The sequence below is a fragment of the Orcinus orca genome, chromosome 3, assembly GCF_937001465.1.
Source record: "Orcinus orca chromosome 3, mOrcOrc1.1, whole genome shotgun sequence".
Classification (NCBI taxonomy): domain Eukaryota; kingdom Metazoa; phylum Chordata; class Mammalia; order Artiodactyla; family Delphinidae; genus Orcinus; species Orcinus orca.
The window spans coordinates 59,342,896-59,362,863 of NC_064561.1; the positions used below are offsets into that span (position 1 = coordinate 59,342,896).

Consider the following 19,968-nt stretch of genomic DNA (forward strand, 5'->3'; position numbering starts at 1 on the left):
CATTTCATCTTTCTTGAGGTTTCCAGTGCTCTTCTAAAATTCTCTATTCTGTATTTGATTTCTTGGACATAATCAGTTATTTTAGAGTCTGGGTCTGAGAGCTATAATATCTGTAGATATATTCTATGGCTGTCTTTCTATAGTCTGTTTTATCTCTTGATTTTCAGTTAATCCTTATCTTGTACATGACTATTTATTTTTGTTTGAACATTAGAGACATGTATAAAACATTTTAGAGATGATTTGAAACTCTGGGCAATGTTATGTTCCTCCAAAGGGGATTTATGTTACTTCTGGCTAGCGGTTGAGATAAAGGCAGAGCATCTGAATCCAATCAGGGATTGAGCTGATTTGAAGCTGGTCTTCAGTTTTTGCAAGGGATGTTCTGTTTCTGATTCACTTTTACTCCTAGGGTATAAACCTTTAAGAAGGGCCAGCTGAAACCTGGGTTGATTTCAAGGGTTCCTCCTCCTTGGCAGGCCCTGAATTCCAGTTTTATCCTACTAGCCCAGTAAGTCTGTGCAGCTTCCCAGCTGCTCCACAGCATCTTTGGTATCAGCAAGGCGATCAAGAGGAAAAGCTGAATCAGACATTAGGCTCACATCTCTGGGCTTCCCTTCTCTGTGGGATCTTGGCCCATCAAGTCCTTGCTGCCTTGCTAGCTCTATGATTCCTTCAAACAAATGTTTATATACACATATGCACACATACACATATACAGTCCAGATTTCATAATAATTCTCAGTTGGAGGACTGGTCTGAAACAAACTGGCCACCATTAATAGGAGTAGAAATCCTCTTTCTTTGTTCTTTAGTCCACATAGACTTACCTCATTCTTCTAAATAGTATGGATATACCATAATTAATTTATCCTTTCCCTTATTTCTGGGCATTTAAATCATTTCTAAATAGTCTTGCAATTAAAGACAATGCTATAATGAACAACCTTGGAGTTAAATTCCTGCACACTTGACAGAGACTATCTATAGGACAAAGCTGTGGAAGTACATTACTAAGAAAAAATTTTTATTTTGCTTTCCCAAAATTTTCCCTCTAAAGGCTAAATCATTTTATACTCTCACTCGCACTGCATGAGAATTCCATTTCTCCAAACTCCTGCCAATTCTGTATATCATAAATCTTTTTATTTTTCCTACTTAAATGGGCAAAAAATGTTATTTGGTTTTTTCTAATTGTTTTTTCACTGATTACCAAGTGAGGGTAAATACACTTATATGTTTATTTGTGAGTTAACTTTTTTTCTTCCATATATTACCCAGATTTTTCTGGGCAATATATGCCCATTTTCCACCTTTAAAATTGAATTCTTTGTCTATTTCTTATTAAAATATAGGAGTGCTTTATCCATGATATAGACTATATCTCTGTCACATAGGCTGCAACCATATTTTCCCTTTCTATGGATTACATTTTAACTTTGTTTATGACATCTTTCATCATACAGAAGATTTAAATTTTCTTTTATGGCTTCTACATTTTGAATTTTGTTTAAAAAAGACTTCCTCAACCTTAATATTATAGTCTGAAATAATCTGATGTGTTTTGATTAATATATCTTCATCTTTCACTCATCTTTTGAAATTATCAGTATGTTATGGTATAAGGTAGGGATAAATTTTGTGCCCCCCTCATAATTCCCCATTTAAAGAACAATCTACCCTTTCTCCACTGTTTTGAAATGCCACCATTTTGATATGCCATTTTACCATATAACAGATTTCCATATACTCATGGGTTTATTATTCTGATTTTTGCCTTTAAAATAGCTCCCTAAGTGATTCTGGTGCAGTTGGGCCATATACTGATTTTAGGGAACCTCTGGTACTAGTCCAACTGTCCATTTGATTCTTGTAAATTCTTGAATCAAGTATTTTGCCAAATACGGCTAAATCCAGCAATAAGCACTTTTATACTCCTTCAGGAAGTAGCAAATGAATTCATACAAATGAATGGTTCTTTTTTTTAATCAAAAGAATTTCTGAGTAGTTAAATTCAAAAGAAATTTGGAGGTGCAAACTGAGCACCATTTTAAGGTGTTCAGTTTGAACCTTAAAGATCTGAACACAGCTCTGAGCTGCAGTGTTCTGCCCTCTGTTTCTTTTGAACTCCCCCTCAAAAGGGAAAGTTACATTTAAGCAAGAATATCCTGACTTAGTCATCCCCAATAGATGGAACAATCTAGCAATGAGAAGTGGGGTGGGCTGCCTATAATCACTCTAAGAACCTAGGCTTCTCCACCTCCCCCGACACCACCCCACCCCAGGTAGCTAAGCTCTTACCTGAAGTATTGACATTATGAAAAAAGTCAATAAAGGTCACTGAATTGTACACTTAACCTGGGTGGATCATATGGTATATGAATTATATCTCAAAAAAGCTGTTTAGAAATAAAAAAGAGAGAGAGAGATTGAGACAGAGGAAGGCAAGCATAAACATGCCCCATATTCCACCCAACCCTTTGTTGATAACATCTGCTTCTCCTTGGGACAATCTTCAGAATCACTCAGTTTGACTTTGACAGTGTCAGCCCCATGTCCTTCTTCTGGTCTCCTCTAACATTTGTGTTCTCCTTTTATTACTGTTTTGGTTCTTACCCCATCTACCTTACTAAAGTTACTTGAGGGCTTAATTCTCTCCTCCATGACATAGCAGATTCCTCCAGGGCATAAACTGTGCCTTGTCCATCTCTCTCTATCTAACAGCAAGCATGTTGTGGAGCTTAGGTAAGTCTCCAGTTCACATTTTCACCCAGAATTGAATTGCTTCGTGTTGTTGGTAGCCAAGAGAAGAGCCCAACTGGGCAGAAGGGTGAGGATGTGAAATCTGAATTTCATGTGGAGTCCCTTCTGCTTGCCCCCTGGATGATATTAGAACAAACCACCATGACAAACATGTTCAAACAAGAGAGAGAGGTCAAGAAGCATCCTGCCCACAATAACCCAGAGCTAATGGATCATGGTCCCTAAATACCAGCAGATAAATGAACAGAGAGGCACTGGAGGACAGAGGCCTCCTCCGCCAGGCCCAGATTTGACCCAACACAAGCTGTGCAGCTGTGTGTGTGGTAGGAAAACCAGCGGAGAAATAGCAAGGGAGTGCCTGCATGGCTTCCCAGTTTCTTCTCCTGGGGCTGTGTGACCATGCAGAGCCTTTGCCAACGCTCTTCTCTCCTCTCTCTGCCCCTGTCTTTGCTAGTTGTCTTACAGGTGTCATCCTTTCCTATTGGAGCCCAGATATGGGTCTATCCATCCATATTTGGCACCATTGTTTGTCCTTTCTTTCTTATCTGGAAAAAAATTTTTTTCCCTATTACAAAAGCCATAAATTTTATTAGGGAATAATTGCTAAATAAAGTATAATCTCATTCCAATCCCCCAGAGAAAACCAGTTGTTAATGCTTTGTTGTGAATACTTTGACAGCATGTTCTATATAAACACTGGGGTCACATGATTTATCTATTTTTGTCACCTCACATTTTTTACTCATCAGTGTATCATGGACATCTTTTTAATCAACACCTACACAACAGTAACATCACTGTTACTAGACGTACCATAATTGATTTAATAAGTCCCCTCCTATTGGACACTTAGGTTTTTTCTGATTTTTCACTGCTGTAAATGATTCTGCAAGAAACATTGTTGCAGCTGTTTGCTCACATGTTTAGTATGTATTAATACTTAAGGTAAATTTCTTAGCCATAGAGTCCCCATTTTCCCTCTCATGTCCCACAGCACAGGGAGTATGAGGGTGCTCCAACCTAACTCCCACTTCTTGGTTATTGATTAGATAGATCCAGTTCTTTTTTTTTTTTAATTTTTTATTTATTTTTTGGCTGTGTGAGATCTTTGTTGCTGCGTGCAGGCCTTCTCTAGTTGCAGCGAGTGGGGGCTACTCTTTGCTGCAGTGCGTTGGCTTCTCATCGCAGTGGCTTCTCTTGTTGTGGAGCACGGGCTGTAGGCGCATGGGCTTCAGTAGTTGTGGCTCGCGGGCTCTAGAGCGCAGGCTCAGTAGTTCTGGTGCAGGGGCTTAGTTGCTCCACGGCATGTGGGATCTTCCCAGACCAGGGATCGAACCCGTGTCCCCTGCATTGGCAGGCGGATTCTTAACCACTGCACCACCAGGGAAGTCCCTAGACAGATCCAGTTCTGATGATATTGATACATCTCAAAGCACAGACATGACTGACATTCTCCAACTCTAGTGAATCTTGTAGCCCTTCCAACCTTTGGTTTCACTGAGCTCTGCCCATCTTCCAGATTTCAGTGATAGATGACTCATACAGGTAGTCTTCTTTTCTTAATCTTTTTCTGATCTACTTTCAAGACACATAATTATTGTTTTTCTCATTCCTAGGAATTTTTTGACGTGTGGCCAGTCCTGATGGGTGAGGCTCCACCCTACTCTGGTCCCAGGACTCCAGATGGAAGGGTAGGTCTCTCTCTAGCCCGTCCAATATGATCAAATGTTTAATGAAATGCAAACGAGTAAGGCACTGTAGGCCCTGCTGAAGTGTCTTTACCACTTCAGTATTTATCTTCTCTGGGTTGGGTTGTCTCCCTTGAAATTATGATAACTCCTCACAATTGCTCAAGCCCTGTAATTTGCAAGGTATTTTAATATCTCACTGGAGTTTCACAATAACCCGGTGGGACTGACAAAGGAGGAATAAATATTCTCATTCCATAGATGAGGAAAGAACTCCAGAAAGATCAAGCAACCTGCTCAAGGATCCACCCAGCAGGAAAACTGTAGACAATTAAAGCTACAAATAACCTTAAAATCTAATCTAAAATGTACAAATTGATAGCCAGAAGGTCAATTCCAGCCAATAGGTAAATGTGTTTGGCTACATACGTTTTTTTAGTTTTTCTTTGTTTTCACTTTAAAACAGTTTTGAATTGGCAACTTAGCACTTAAAAATCAAGGTATTTCTGATAAACATCTAGATTCTCAGTTTCTTTTCAAAAGGTGGCAGATCAGTCAAAACTGGACCCACAGTCCTGCAGGGTAAACTTGATTGGAGCTGAGTAGCGGCCGCCTCCTTGCAACGTGTGGCCTGAACTCTCTAGTTTGCACAGTGCCCCCGACTCCCTCTTGTACACCCCTGGCCTCCTCCTCTCATTTATGTTTCTATCAGGTCTCTCTTGGCACTTCAGTTTGTGACCTCTGGTTTCCTACTATTGCTACATTTTAAAGATGAGGCACAAACACTTTAGAGAAGCTGAAATGAAATGTGTGGGGATGTAAAGATGCAGCAGGGTAAACAGACCCGGCACTCAAATGGCCTATAGAACCTGTAGAATGACAGAATGACTTTAGCTGAGGCCACATACAATAGGTAAGCAGCAGAGTCGTGTCCTGAATTGAGTTTTAGTCCAGCGTTCTTTCCACAAAACCTTCCAGCCTGTCTGAAATGGTATGTCAAATTCTGCTAGGAGGCCTGATTCCCCCCAGCCAACACTAACCCTACCCAAAATAAAGATAAAGGACAGCGTGTGTATGTGTCTGTCCGTGTGTGTGTGTGTGTGTGTGTGTGTGTGTGTGTGTGTGTGTGTGTGTGTGTGTGTGTGTGTGAGACAGACTTTATTTAATCTTAATTCAAAGTCTAGGGATTTAGAATTAACACCCTGGCCTGTGAGCTTCGTATACACACCAGAAAAGATTTCAACCTTGGAATCTAAACTGTCTGTTCTGCTTTACCCAAAATGACCTTTATAACCTGGCACTGTCCAGTTTCAAACTACTCTTTTGCCCACACAACTGCATGATTTCATTTGGGAAGACTGAGTCTTCAAGGCTTACATCATGTGCTGCTGTCAGAAAACTATTTGGGGACGTTTTTCCTTTTTAAGTACAGCTTTTTGTGTTGGCATAGCTGAGATGTTACTACTGAGATTTTCATCTAATTCACATATGAGCTGGACTTGTTCCTAAAATTTAGAATTCTAGGAACTATATAGAATAGAGATCACCATAGCTTTCAGACACCACCAACTTCAGTTAATTTCAGTTTCCCGGGCTGCTTTAATATTCAGCTCTCTGAGTTGAGCCCTGAGGTCAGAGGTCATCTCCAATTCCAGGACAGCCAGAGAGCTATCAGGCTCTAACTTATCCTTTTGCCTACTAACATCACTCTCACACTTTATCTGCCACATTCACATTAGAAATACAATCTTCCTCTGGATTTTGACCAATTAACCTCCCCAAATCTTGGTTCTGAAGTTCCCCCAATGCAACTACACCTCACTTCATCTCCTCTTAAAAATAAAGCGTTGTATGTGTTTTTTAATTATGAAAAACGCTAAGTAGACTTCATGGGAAAAAAAAAATAGCACTTCTTTTAAAACTGGTATATTTCCATGCATGATGATTTGGCTCTCGCTGTATGTGTCTCTTTCAAAGACCCTGTGTTACAGCGTCAGCTGCTTAGGTGCAAGGTGACAAAGGCACTCATTGATGGCTTGGTTTTGACTTTCCGAAGGTTGGTGAATTCCTACATGAATATGGCCTTGAAAGCAACTTGGCTGAGCTACAGTGTGTGGAAAAAGTTCTGTTTACCTAAAGCACACTGAACTTTCTGTTGCTTTCTGTGAAAGCAAAATTGATTCTCCTGTGGGTTTAAAAGAAAAAAAGTCCATTTCTCACCTTTCTAAAAGAATCTCATGGAGACCCCTGGGTAGGGCAGTTTACCAGGCCCGGGGAGCCAGCAGCTTCCCTGGGAGAGCAGTGAACAGCCCAGGCCCAAGGACAGATGGCCCTGAAGCAAGAAGGCCATCTCCCCCTCCCAGAGGGAAACAGCTCTACCAAAGTCCCAGCAGATAACAGGGCCACCTTTGATTTCTAGAACCGCCCATAGGATATGACCTCACTGTCTTAAAATGTTCTTACCGCAATGTATTTATATTTATTGAAAAAGTAATACGTGAGCACAGAGAACAGCTCACACCATACAAAAGAGCACAGCACAGAAATCCAGCCTGCCCTGAGGCAGCCACTGTGCCACTGTGAGCGATCTACCTTTCCCAAATGTCCATGGACATTCCTGGGTGTGTGTATGTGTGTGTGTGTGTGTGTGTGTGTGTGTGTGTATGTGTGTGTGTGTGTGTGTATATATATATATATATATATATATATATATACACACACATACACACACACACACATTCCACCACCACCACCCTTGACAAGTGTGATGATTCTATTTTGTGCCTTACTTTTCCCACTTGAGTATATTTTGTCATCTTTCCCTATCAGCACAGATACAGCTATTCGCTCTGGAGACATGCAAAGTATCCACTATGCGCAGGAACTCAGTGTGCTTAACCATCTCCAAGTGATAGATATCAGCTATCTCCAGACTTTTTAAAGCAGTCTGGTTGAGAGCCCTAGATGGGGAAAACAATGCTGTTACCTACATTTGGGAATATATCGATAGGATTTATTAGCATATGTAGAATTACTGGGTCAAAGAATATGTGCATTTTAATCTATGAGAGACTATCTATGCTAATTCTCCAACCATAGTCTTAGAATCATAGCTGGAAGGAGCTTTAGGGATCCCCTAATTCAGTTTTTTAAATTCCCAGATTATCTTTAGAACCCAAGGCTCCCACAGTGGCTGCCTGGGCCAGGGGTGAATGGGGGCAGAGGAGGACAGGACAGGGAGTGAGGGAAAACCAGGAGAGATGCAGGATCTCCATGTACCCAACTCTGCTTCCATTAGGGCGGCATTACTTGCCTCTGCTTTATAGGATTAGGGCCCATGCTTTGTTAGGGAAAAGGGTTCTGCTACTTGACACCAACAACAAACAAACACCACCGATTTTACAGCTGGGGAAACTGAGGCCCAGAAAGGACACATAGTGGAACCAAGACCAGAGCCTGAGTCTTTGCACTTTAGCTCTATCCCTAACTCCATTTCATCGTGCTGTGGGGTTCACCTGGTCTTCCCTTGGATGCTTCCTACTGCAGGGAGCTCATACCTACCCTGGAGCAGCTGATGCCATGGGAGCTGCTCTAGAAGGGTTCAATCACTGTAGCTGCTTCCAAGGGTGGGCATTGAGGAGCAGAGCCTCTCTCTCCCTCGTGAGCCTGAAGAAGGTCACGACTGCCCGTCAACTAGACACCCTTGACTAGATGAGGAATTTCCCTTTGTGGAGGTTCTGAGTCAAGAGGCCTTGATGGGGCCCAGGTATCAACATTTAAATCTCTAGGGCAATATTTCTCAAAATAACCTGTAGTAGAGGAACAATTTTTTTTAAATTTCCAATTTATCTTGGACTGATACTTTTCAAGATATGATAAAAATCTATTATGCAAAAAGTAAAAATTTTAAAAGACATACAAAACTTCTCTTTTTAAAATTATCAGTTTCAACAGACCTAACCTAACTCAGTCAAATTGCTGTAAAAGTTTCTAAACACTGACTGTCAATTTCTGTTTTTATCTCATCATGGAATAGTAAATAGTTTGCAGCCTGGTACCAGTCCAGGGACCACACTTTGAGTAGCCCCCTTTCTAGGTGAGAGTGCTACAGAGAGGAAAACACTATTTTAAGCTGTTAACCTTAAGTGACAGTAGAAAGAGCTCTGAGCACAGGAGTCAGGGGCCAAGGTTCTGGTCCCGGCTTACTGTCTTACTATAAATGAGTCCTTTCCTCTCTCTGGGTCTCAGTTTTCTTACTTGAAAAATGATTATTACTAACCTGCCCATCACATTCCAATAACGTAATGGATTTTTCCCTGGAGAGCTAGGGAAAAGGAACCACCTGCCGTTATCCAACCCCATGTTAGGAAGTCATGAATTGAACAGGTCTAATTTAAGAGAATAGGGGGTTTTAATGGTGTAAGGAGGCGGGAGGGATGGAAGAGGTGGAATATGAGTTGGGAAGCATGAGGGATGATTGGGAAGGCAAGTCTGCAAGAGCTGACGCAGCAAAGAGCAGCTGAGTGGAGGAGTGAAGGAGAAAGGCGGCCGTGACCATGGAGCTGACCCCACATGGAAGATGGCTGGGTTGATGATGATGCTAAATGGGACAGAAGCCTCCTTCCACCTCCCTCTCTCACTAGACTCCACCAGCAATCTTTCTCTCTTTTTCCTTGTACTGAACCCCCAGATTCCCTTGGAACACTTCCTATGTCTCTTCCCAGCCCCAGATCCCAGCCCCTGCCTGGCCACCGTGGGCTGGTTCCAAGGAGGAGCACACTGAACCCTGAGAGTCAGCTGAGGACAGTGAGCTCCAGGGGCACCGGGACACGCCCTTAGAAGGTCATGCTGGTGCTTCTGGAAAACCACAGGGCACAGGGTAAAGAACAAAGCCTTTCTCAAGAACACACTCCTGCTGAAGTACTGTCTCTATCTCCTTTGCCTAGGAAATCAACTTTTACAAGGTCATTGACTACATCCTGCATGGCAAAGAAGACATCAAAGTCATCCCGTAAGTCTCTTCTCAAAACATGTAGAATTGCAGGCACATTATCAGTGTCCAGAAGATACTCATTCCAAGATCGACACTAACCAAACCCAAGAAGGCCACACACTCTGTTCGAGGCAGGGAGAGCAGTAAGGAGGCAGTGTGGAAGGGTGGAAAGACCATGCAGTTTGGAAAATGAGGCTGGATTCTGACTCAGCTGCTGTGAGTTCAAGTCCCAAGTCCAGTGTCAATAAGTGGCCTGGGGACTTCCCTGGTGGTGCAGTGGTTAAGGATCCGCCTGCCAGTACAGGGGACATGGGTTTGAGCCCTGGTCTGGGAAGATCCCACATGCCACGGAGCAACTAAGCCCGTGTGCCACAACTACTGAGCCTGTGCCCTAGAGCCCACGAGTCACAACAATTGAGCCCACATGCCAACAACTGCTAAAGCCTGCATGCCTAGAACCCGTGCCCCGCAGCAAGAGAAGCCACACAATGAGAAGCCTGCGCACCGCAGTGAAGAGTAGCCCCTGCTCATAGCAACAACAGAAAGCCTGAACACAGCAACGAAGACCCAAAGCAGCCAAAAATAAATAAATAAATATATTAAAAAGTAAATAAATAAGTGGCCCGTTTGGGCCTCTCTATAGAATGAGGCCATGGTGTCCGATCGCGGCTTTTCAATAATTTTCTATGGAGGCACATCTGGGGCCTAATGCAGAGGGTGAGGCAAAGGCAGAAAGTTGGCAAAGAAAGTGACTCAGCCCCCAAGGAAAGCTTATTCTCTCTCTCTTTTTTTAAAAAATATTTTTTTATTTATTTAGGCTGCCGCAGGTCTTAGCTGTGCCACGCAGGATCTTTAGCTGCAGCATTCGAACTCTTAGTTGAGGCATGCATGCGGAATCTAGTTCCCTGACCCGGGATCGAACCCGGGGCCCCTGCATTGGGAGCACATAGTCTTACCCACTGGACCACCAAGGAAGTCCCAGAAAGCTTAGTCTCTAATGTCTTCTTATATGACCTAGAAGGATAATGAAAAGGCAAGAACTCCCAGAGGGTGAGGCCTCCGACCTGCCTGCAGGTGGTGGAGGCTCAAAGGCCATTTTAAGATTTCAACAGTCAAGAATGTTTTTAGTATCAGCTTGTACTTTTTGATCAGTAGGGCACTCTCCAAAACTTAGCTGCCTTGTTACCTATGTGAATCCTCTGTGGGTACCAAGAGCCACCCCACAGTTTTGTCTGAGGCTTGGCTCTCTTTCCCAACTGAACTGCAGACTCCGTGAGGCTGTGATCAGACTCTGTGGGAGAGCCTCACCTTTGGTCTCTTTTCTGGTCCAAATGAAGGGATTTATAGCAGGTCACCTTAATCCTTAAATAGTGGTTGTGAGAGGCCACAACTGTTGCCAAACAATTTTGATAATCCTGTCACTCAGATCACTCAGTTCTCCGGTTCATCTTTTACTGGTTGGGTATAAGAGGCTGCTTCAGGTTCCTGAGTTTCTGGGTTCTCTCTGTTCAGTCCTGTTTGCATGAAGACTGAGTCTTTCCTAAACTCGTCTTTTTCTTTTTCTTTTTTTTTCCTTGTCAACTGCATACTCTGCCACCATTCTGTTTTCTAACCACTTCTCTAGAGGTGCCAGTTTATCAAACTCATTGTCTGTATGCTGAGTTATCACAGATCACAGTTCTCCCCAATGTCTCACCACTCCTCACCAAGTATCACACCCTTCTAGCCTCTGATAACATCCACCTTGCTGCCTTCTACAGTGTGGCTGTATCCACATTGAATTTAATATAAATTCTTAGAAGTAACTTAAAGAGATTATACTATGATGCAGCACGGAATGAATGGCACAAAAAGCCAGGAAAAAGGTATGAAATATGATAAAAATCTATACCTAAATGCTAAAAGAGCTCTGTTGATATTCATAGAGTAATAATTATAAGTTCAAAAAGCACTGCATTACAGATTAATTGGCAGAATATTATCTTTCTCAGTTGCATATAAGAAATGGTTCTTGGGAATTCCCTGGCCATCCAGTGGTTACGACTCCACGCTTCCACTGTAGGGGGCATGGGTTCCATCCCTGGTAGGGGAGCTAAGATCCTGCAGGCCACATAGCACGGCCAAAAAAAAAAAGAAAGAAAAAAAGAAAAAAACAACCAGTTCTTGTAAGAACTGATGAGTTCTGAGATATACGTAAAGAAATACCATATATCCTATTTACAAGAGAGCTATCTAAAAGATAAGAATGCAGATAGAATGAAAGTAAAAGAATGAACAAAAGATATGCCTTGCAAATGATAATCAAAAGAAAACTGATGTAACTATGTGACTATCAGATAAAAATAGGTCTCAAGGTGCGTTATTAGAGGGACTTCCCTGGTGGCGCAGTGGTTAGGAATCCGCCTGCTAGTACAGGGAACACAGGTTCGAACCCTCGTCGGGGAAGATCCCACATGCCGCGGAGCAATTAAGCCTGTGTGCACAAATACTGAACCTGTGCTCTAGAGCCCACGGGCCACAACTACTGAAGCCTGTGTGCCTAGAGCCCATGCTCCGCAACAAGAGAAGCCACCGCAATGAGAAGCCCACACACTGCAAGAAGAGTAACCCCTGCTCACCACAACTAGAGAAAGCCCGCACGCAGCAACGAAGACCCATAATCTATGGGTAAAAGAAGAAATCAATGGAAATTATGACATATTCTGAAAGAATGAAAATATTACATATCAAAACCAGTGTGATGCAGAAATCATGCTTAAGGTGAAAATTTACAGTCTTAAATATTCATATGAGAAAAGAATACAATATAAAGTAATAAACTCTGTACCCACTTGTATCAGTCGGGGTCCTAGCAGATAATAGGCGTCACATTCAAATTAGGGTAATTCAAGGAGGCTTTACTTATAAAGGGATGAATTATAGAGGTGTGGGTGGAATGAAGGAAACTGAAAGAGAATATGCTAGTAGTGAGGTTGTTGTAAGCATTCCTGGGCCCATAGGAAATTTCTAGAACCTGGACGGAGAAAGTGTCATGTAGGGCAGGGCATCTTGAGAGAAGTGTTGCCTTTCAGTCAAGAGACGCAGCAAACCCAGAGCAACCCTTCCAGGGGAACCCAGGGAAATAAATAGCCTGACCTAACTGTTCTACCTGCCTCTAGTTTTGGCCAGGTCTCCTCATTGGGCTAAATTCAATCAGAAGCTGGAAGGCCAGGCACCCTATTGATGGAGTCCACACAGACCGGCCTCCTGGGACACGGAGGAGCAGGTTGGAGAGCGGATCTGGAGGGTAGACAGAAGCTATCCATCACATCGTCTCAAGAAACTAACAGCAAACAAGCAAATAAATAAACCCTCCCCAAAAGAATAAAGATAAGCCCAGAAATTAATGAAATATTAACAGAATAATGAACAAATGCCAAAAGCTGGTTTCTTGGAGAGATTAACAAAATTGATGAATTTCTGGCAAGACTGAGCAAGAAAAATAGAAAATCAAATGAGCTGTATCAGGAAGGAAAAGGGGGATAACCACAAAGACACAGAAATTAACAAGATAGTAAGAGGATATTATGCCCAAAATATTTTAAATCTAGATGAAAGAGGCAAATTCCTGCAAAAATAAAACCTACTAAGTATAAATCACAAAGAAATAGAATACCACAATAGTCTTATAACAATAAAATACATTAAAATACATTAAAACCTTCCCACAAAGACATTCCAGGCCCAGATGCCTTCAGGGGTGAGTTCTACTAAATATTTAAGGAAGAAATAATGCAATTCTCATACAAATTATCCAGGAGACTAGAAAAAGAAGTGGCTAGCATAAACTTGACACCAAAACTCAACAAAGACTGTATGAAAAAAGAAAATTCAGACCAAGCTCACTTGTGAACATAGATGCAAATATGCTAAATAAAATTTTAGCAAATAATAACGAAAAAGGATTATACATCATGACCCAATTGGGTATATTCCAGGAATGCAGGGCTAACATTAGAAAAATGAATAAATACAATCTGCCACGTTAAGAGAAACATGACATAATTATCTCCATAGAGGAGAACTTCCTTAATCTTCTAAAAGTAATTTTTCTTTTAATGTCTGAAAATACTAAGTATTGACAGAGACGTGGAGTAAAGGAAGCTCTAATATACTGCTGATGGAAGTATTAATTGGCATGATCACTTTAGAAAACAGTTTGGTCTTACCTAGTAAAGTTGAAGACATGCACATCTTACGACCCAGGATTTCTACTCCTAGAACTAGCACATGGAATTGAATGCACATATACACCAGAGTGCTGGAAGCAGCAATGCTCATATTAGCCTTGCACTGAGGGAAATGTCCATCAACAGTTGAATGCATAAATTATATGCAACCTTACCAGGGAAAACGGTTGAAGTCAATCAAACAAATAAATTACAGCAACATGAAAACGAAGTCCAATGAAATAATGTATGCACATTGATTCTACCTAAAACAGGTGAAACAGGCTACAGGAAAACAGGCCACAGAAAAGCAAGAATCATAACATTGGGACAATGGTTACGTTTGGGGTTTGGGAGAAGGTTGCGAGTGGCGGGGGGTCAGGTCAGGGATTTCTAAGGTACCGACAAGGTTGTTCTTTCTTGTTTTTTTTTTTTATAAATTTATTTATCTATTCTTGGCTGCACTGGGTTTTTGTTGCTGCACACGGGCTTTTCTCTAGTTGCGGCGAGCGGGGGCTACTCCTCCTTGCTGTGCGTGGGCTTCTCATTGCGGTGGCTTCTCTTGTTGCAGAGCATGGGCTCTAGGTGCGTGGGCTTCAGTAGTTGCAGCACACGGACTCAGTAGTTGTGGCGCATGGGCTTAGTTGCTCCGCGGCATGTGGGATCTTCCTGGACCAGAGCTTGAATCTGTGTCCCCTGCATTGGCAGGCGGATTCTTAACCGCCGCGCCACCAGGGAAGTGCCAGGTATAATTTCATAGGAGTTCACTTTCAAACAACTGATGAAGTTTTTAATGCATTTTTCCATGTGTGTATATATTTTTTGCAATAAACAAGTAAAAATAATACCCCAAATTGTGATATTGCTGCGTGGGATAAATAAGTATGTAAAGCACCTAGCTTAGTGCTTGGTATGTGGTAGGAGCTCATCCTAGATGGGTTTCCCTCACTCTACATGATATTAAGCTAACTCTCTGTATGTAAGTACTAAATGGAGGGAAATGACGGCATCTGTTTTTGCTCAGCAGCCAATAGCAATCTGTTGGATGAATTTTGTCTCTTTTCTTAGGGAGTCAAACTCAGTGTGAAATTAATAAAACTGATTTATCGCTTTTTTCTCAGTGTTTACATTTGGACATTAAGATGCTTAGCTAAGATTTGGGGCTTGGTCTGGTATAGTAAGTGGGTGCTTGGAGCCACCAGAGAGAAGAGGGAGGGTAAGATCCAGTTTCAAGTTTTTAGTCCAACTGTCCCTACATCAGAAGTTACCACTGGGGGATTCCCTGGTGGCGCAGTGGTTGCGAATCCGCCTGCCAGTGCAGGGGACACGGGTTCGAGCCCTGGTCTGAGAAGATCCCACATGCCGCGGAGCAGCTGGGTCCATGCGCCACAACTACTGAGCCTGCACTCTGGAGCCCGTGAGCCATAACTACTGAAGCCTGTGCGCCTAGAGCCTGTGCTCCGCAGCAGGAGAAGCCATCGCACTGAGAGGCCCTTGCACCGCAGCGGGGAGTGGCCCCCCCTTGCCGCAACTAGAGAAAGCCCATGCACAGCGACAAAGACCCAATGCAGCCAATAAATAAATAAATTAATTAATTAATTTAAAAAATCTATTTTAAAAAAAAGAAGTTACCACTGTCTTTGGCCTTTACAGGAATCCACCTCCGGACCATTGGGCTTTAGTGAGCGGCCTTCCCACTTACGTTGCCCAAAATGGCCTGGTAAGTAATACAATTTTGAAGGGGGAGAGTTTTGAATCAGGTGGAAAGGTGAAGGGATTTCAGATCAAGAGAGTGGGAAAAACGATGGGAAGTGTGTATCTCTAAAAGCCCGGTTCTCCCATTTCTCAATTCACTCGACGGTTGGTCCAAGGGGATGTGCAGAGAATTGACATTTGAAGAAATATGAAATACACAGAGAAAGAACCCTCAGATGGAAAGGTGCACAGTCTCAGTGACAACTAAAGATACTTACGCAAATGTCAGGGATAAAGTCACAAGTGGCTGGTCCACCAGGCTCACCACAGAACAAGTCCCAGCCTCTCATCCCAGAGACTTAGTTGCCACTCCCAACACCCCCCCAACCCCGTCCCTGCCACATTTCCAGCCACATAACAGAGCTCAAATGCTCTATCTCCCCCCATGCCCTACCCGCTTGGGGTGCAGGGCAGAGTGACAGTATCCCCTACCCTAGAGAGAAGGGTCATAGCTGCACATCACCCCAATATTTGAGCCTGCTTATCTCTGTATCCTTCCCCAGGCACACACACTACACAGTGCTGTTCATGTATCAGGGTGTTTATTTATTGGGCATTTTCTATGTGCCAGGTGCTGTGGTTGGCTCTGGGGATACAATGATAGATGAATCAAATAGTTTCTGTTCTGAAGCTCATCATCAAATGGGAGATATCTTTATGAACAGATACTTAGACTATAATGTGATAAGGCCAGATAGAGATGTACATGGTACATTCTATGAACACAAAGTAGGAAGCATCTAAACCAGCTTTACTTGCCAGAGTGTTTTGGTCTGAGTTTTAAAATAAATAGGGGTTAGGCAGGTGGGGCAGGAAAGGGGATTGCAGGTGGAGGAAGCAACATGGGCAAACAATTAGGGCTTGGAGGTTTGAAGCGACACAGAGTGTGCAGTTCCGTGTTGCTGGAGTATTAGGTTTGAGACAGGAAGATGGCAAGAGATGAGGCTTGAGAGGGAGGGAGGGGCCAGATCACAGTAGCCTTGGACGCCAGGTCAAGAGGGTGGAACTTTAATCTACAGGCGATGGGTTTTTAAGCAAGAGGTTGGCACAATGAATTTTCATTTTAGAAAGGAAACTCTGAACGCTCCCTAGAAAATAGATCTGAAGGGACTAAGACTGGAAGCAGAGCGAAAAGTGTGTCCTTACAAACAAGAGACGAAGAACATCTCAACAAAGGCAAAGGCAGTAAAGAACACTGTCTTCATTGCTAACAGCCATGGAGTGCTTATGATAAGCCAGGCAGTGAATATATTTGCTCATTCAATACTCATGACTCAGACAGAGATGAGGTGGAGAGAGGGAGATCAGGGCTCAGATCTAACACTGAAAGGGCTTTGGGATTGGTTGTGAGCAGAGAGGGAGGGAGAGAAGGACCAAAGCCAATTTCAGGCTTCTAGATTGGACAGATAATGCTGCCACCAGGTTTGGATGTAAGATGCTGAGATCACTTTCAGACAAGGTGCAACAGAGACTTTTTTCAGAAGCAAGTGTCCAGCAAGCAGCTAAAGAGATGACTCTGATGCTGTGGAGCAAGAGGACGGATGGAGATAGAGATTTGTGTCAACAAAAGGTAGAGATCTGTACTGACTACACTACAGACCATATGATAGTATATCTGGTCCTTGACCACTTTGCTCCTAGGAGCAGATGGTACTTGAAACCATGAGTGCGGATGAAGTCACCAGGGAGAGTGAGGGAGACTCGGGGTAGAATACTAGAGGATGCCAGCATTTAAAGATTGGGTGGAGGAAGAAGAGTGTGTGAAGGAGAATCAGAAGAAAGGTTCAGAGGTGTCTGGAGGCCCAGGAGAGGGTAGTGTCATGGAAACCAAAGAAGTAGAAAGTTTCAACAAAGAGAGAGAATAACAAATGCAGCAAAAGTGATCCAGTGAGATAAGAACCAAAAACTCCCATTGGGCTTGGCAGTTAGGAGGTCATTGATGGCCCTGATGAGAGCAGCCTTGGTGGCAAGGTGGAGGAAGAAACCAGCAGGTGGTCTGCTGAGGTGTGGATGGGTAATGAGAAGGTAGAAAATGCAAGAGAAGGTAGAAAATGCAAGAGAAGGAGGAGAAAACCTGATGGTCACTACAAAGACCACATTGGGCCAAGGGAGGATTTTGTTTTCAAGGTTGGGAGAGAACCAAGCATGCCCATGGACTGAAGCTAAAGAGCCCTCAGAGAGGTTAGAAATCAGGAGAGAACAACACCAACTGATGGAATTGGCCCAAGGAGAAGCCAGAGGCGTGGTACAGTGGGTGGGCAGTCTTGAACAGGAGCAGGGACAGCTCATCCTCTCAGACAACAGAATGGTCTGATCTACTGGGATAGGCAGGGTCAAAGCAAGCTCACATGGTACCTTTTTGAGAACTAGAAAAAGGTGTCCCATCTTGATGGATGAAAAGAGAAAGGCTAGGGCCATTGTTCTGAAAGTCAAGAACAGGCTGGATTTCAACTCCCAGTCACCCCCTCAGCCAGATGCCTTTGTGCAGTGCACATGCTACGCAACTGTATACAGTGGCCCCATAGGCAGGACTCTGGAGGGATCAGATAAGTGTTATCTGCATGATAGGGTAAACTGGTCCAGTTTTCAGGAGAGGAATCTTGCAATATAAATACAACCAGAGCTATAGCACCTTTTACTTCTTCATTTGCTGTGAAGTTTACAGCACAAGGAAAAACTCCTTCCTGACAAAACAAATATAATTGATTCAAAGATGTTTAGAGTGGTATTATTTACATTAATTAAAAAAACTGGACATAACCAAATACTCAACAAAAGGGGGCAAGAAAATGGGACACCTTACTATAAAACTACAGTCATCAAAACAGTATGGTACTGGCACAAAGAACAGGAGAGAAAGCCCAGAAATACGCCCACACATACATCATCATACATCATTGTTGTATGATCAATTAATCTACAACAAAGGAGGCAAGAATATACAATGGAGAAAAGAAAGTCTCTTCAATAAGTGGTGCTGGGAAAACTGGACAGCTACATCTAAAAGAATGAAATTAAAACAGTCTCTAAAACCATATACAGAAATAAACTCTAAATGGTTTAAAGACCTAAATGTAAGATCAGACGCTATAAAACTCCTAGAGGAAAACATAGGCAGAACACTCTCTGACATAAATCGCAGCAATATCTTTTTGGATCCACCCCCTAGAGAAGTGAAAATAAGAACAAAAATGAACAAATGGGACCTCATTAAACTTAAAAGCTGTTGCACAGGTAAGATAACCATAAACAAAACGAGAAGACAACACACAGAATGGGAGAAAATATTTGCACACGAAGCGACCAACAAGGGATTAATCTCCAAAATTTACTAACAGCTCATGCAGCTCTATATCAAAAAAAAAAAGATAACACAATCAAATAAATAGGCAGAAGATCTAAATAGACATTTCTCCAAAGAAGACATACAGATGGCCAAAAAGCACATGAAAAGATGCTCAATGTCACTAATTATTAGAGAAATGTAAATCAAAATTACAATGAGGTATCACCTCACGCTGGTCAGAATGGCCATCATCAAAAAAAAAAATGATACAAATGAACTTATATACAAAACAGAAACAGACTCACAGACTTAGAAAACAAACTTATGGTTACCAAAGGGGAAAGGTGCAGGGGGTAGGGATAAATTAGGAGGTTGGGATTAATATAGATACATTACAATATATAAAATAGACAATCAACAAGGACCTACTGTATAGCACAGGGAACTCTACTCAATACTCTGTAATAACCTATATGGGAAAAGAATCTGAAGAAGAATAGGTATATGGATATGTATAACAAAAAAATGAATAAAAGATGAATGAGATATGAAAAAAGCTAACATTAAAAAGAAGAAAATGGGACACTATACAGCTATTAATAACAACAAATTGTAGCCTTAACTTTTTCAAAGCTTGGAAATGACTCAGAAGTGAAGCAAATGGTAAGAAGCCATGTTTATAAGGCAGTTTTCCTATTTGGTAGCCTCAGTTAATAATTCAAAATCATCGTAATCATGTCTACCTGATGAAAAGAATGTGAATGCCTTGGATAAGGACGTGATATTTCTGAAAATATCATGCCCATTGCCCTCAATGGGTACTCTATCAAGTCTAATCATAACTCCATTATTCCTCTTCATGGCTTTCAGATTTGCAACATCATGAATGCACCTGCAGAGGACTTTTTTGCATTCCAGGTAAGTTATTTTTTATTTACTCTCTCAGTCATATGATACTTTTCCCCCCAAAGAGGATTCAAATACATTAGAATCCATCTACTTTATTGGGAAGCAGTCTCAACAAAGCAAAAATGTGAGTGCAAAAAAGTCATGTGCCCATGGAAGTGGGGAGAGAGCTAATTTGGTAAATCCAAGGTTCCATTTGGTTTCAAGGTTTACACCCTTTGCTTTCTGGCCTCAGGACCTTTGCTTATGCTGTTCTCTCCCTTACTACCATCTCTTGTCCAAATCCCCTTTGCCCTTCAATGATAACCCCAAATGCTATGAAACTTCTATGAAGTTTGATTCTGCTTCCTCTGGCTGAATATCATTTCT

The 19,968-nt window shown here is 42.2% G+C and overlaps 1 protein-coding gene across 2 annotated transcripts in view; it reads left to right on the top strand.

Annotated features, from left to right (window-relative positions):
- The window catches only part of PDE6A (phosphodiesterase 6A), a 69,028-nt gene that overhangs the window by 17,026 nt on the left and 32,034 nt on the right, over positions 1-19,968 (top strand). For both annotated transcript variants that reach the window (XM_004280360.3, XM_004280361.2), the window contains 4 exons: positions 4,380-4,454; positions 9,398-9,462; positions 15,306-15,372; positions 19,564-19,611. In XM_004280360.3, the coding sequence (XP_004280408.1) occupies positions 4,380-4,454; positions 9,398-9,462; positions 15,306-15,372; positions 19,564-19,611 (255 nt within the window). The remainder of the gene's footprint in view (positions 1-4,379; positions 4,455-9,397; positions 9,463-15,305; positions 15,373-19,563; positions 19,612-19,968) is intronic.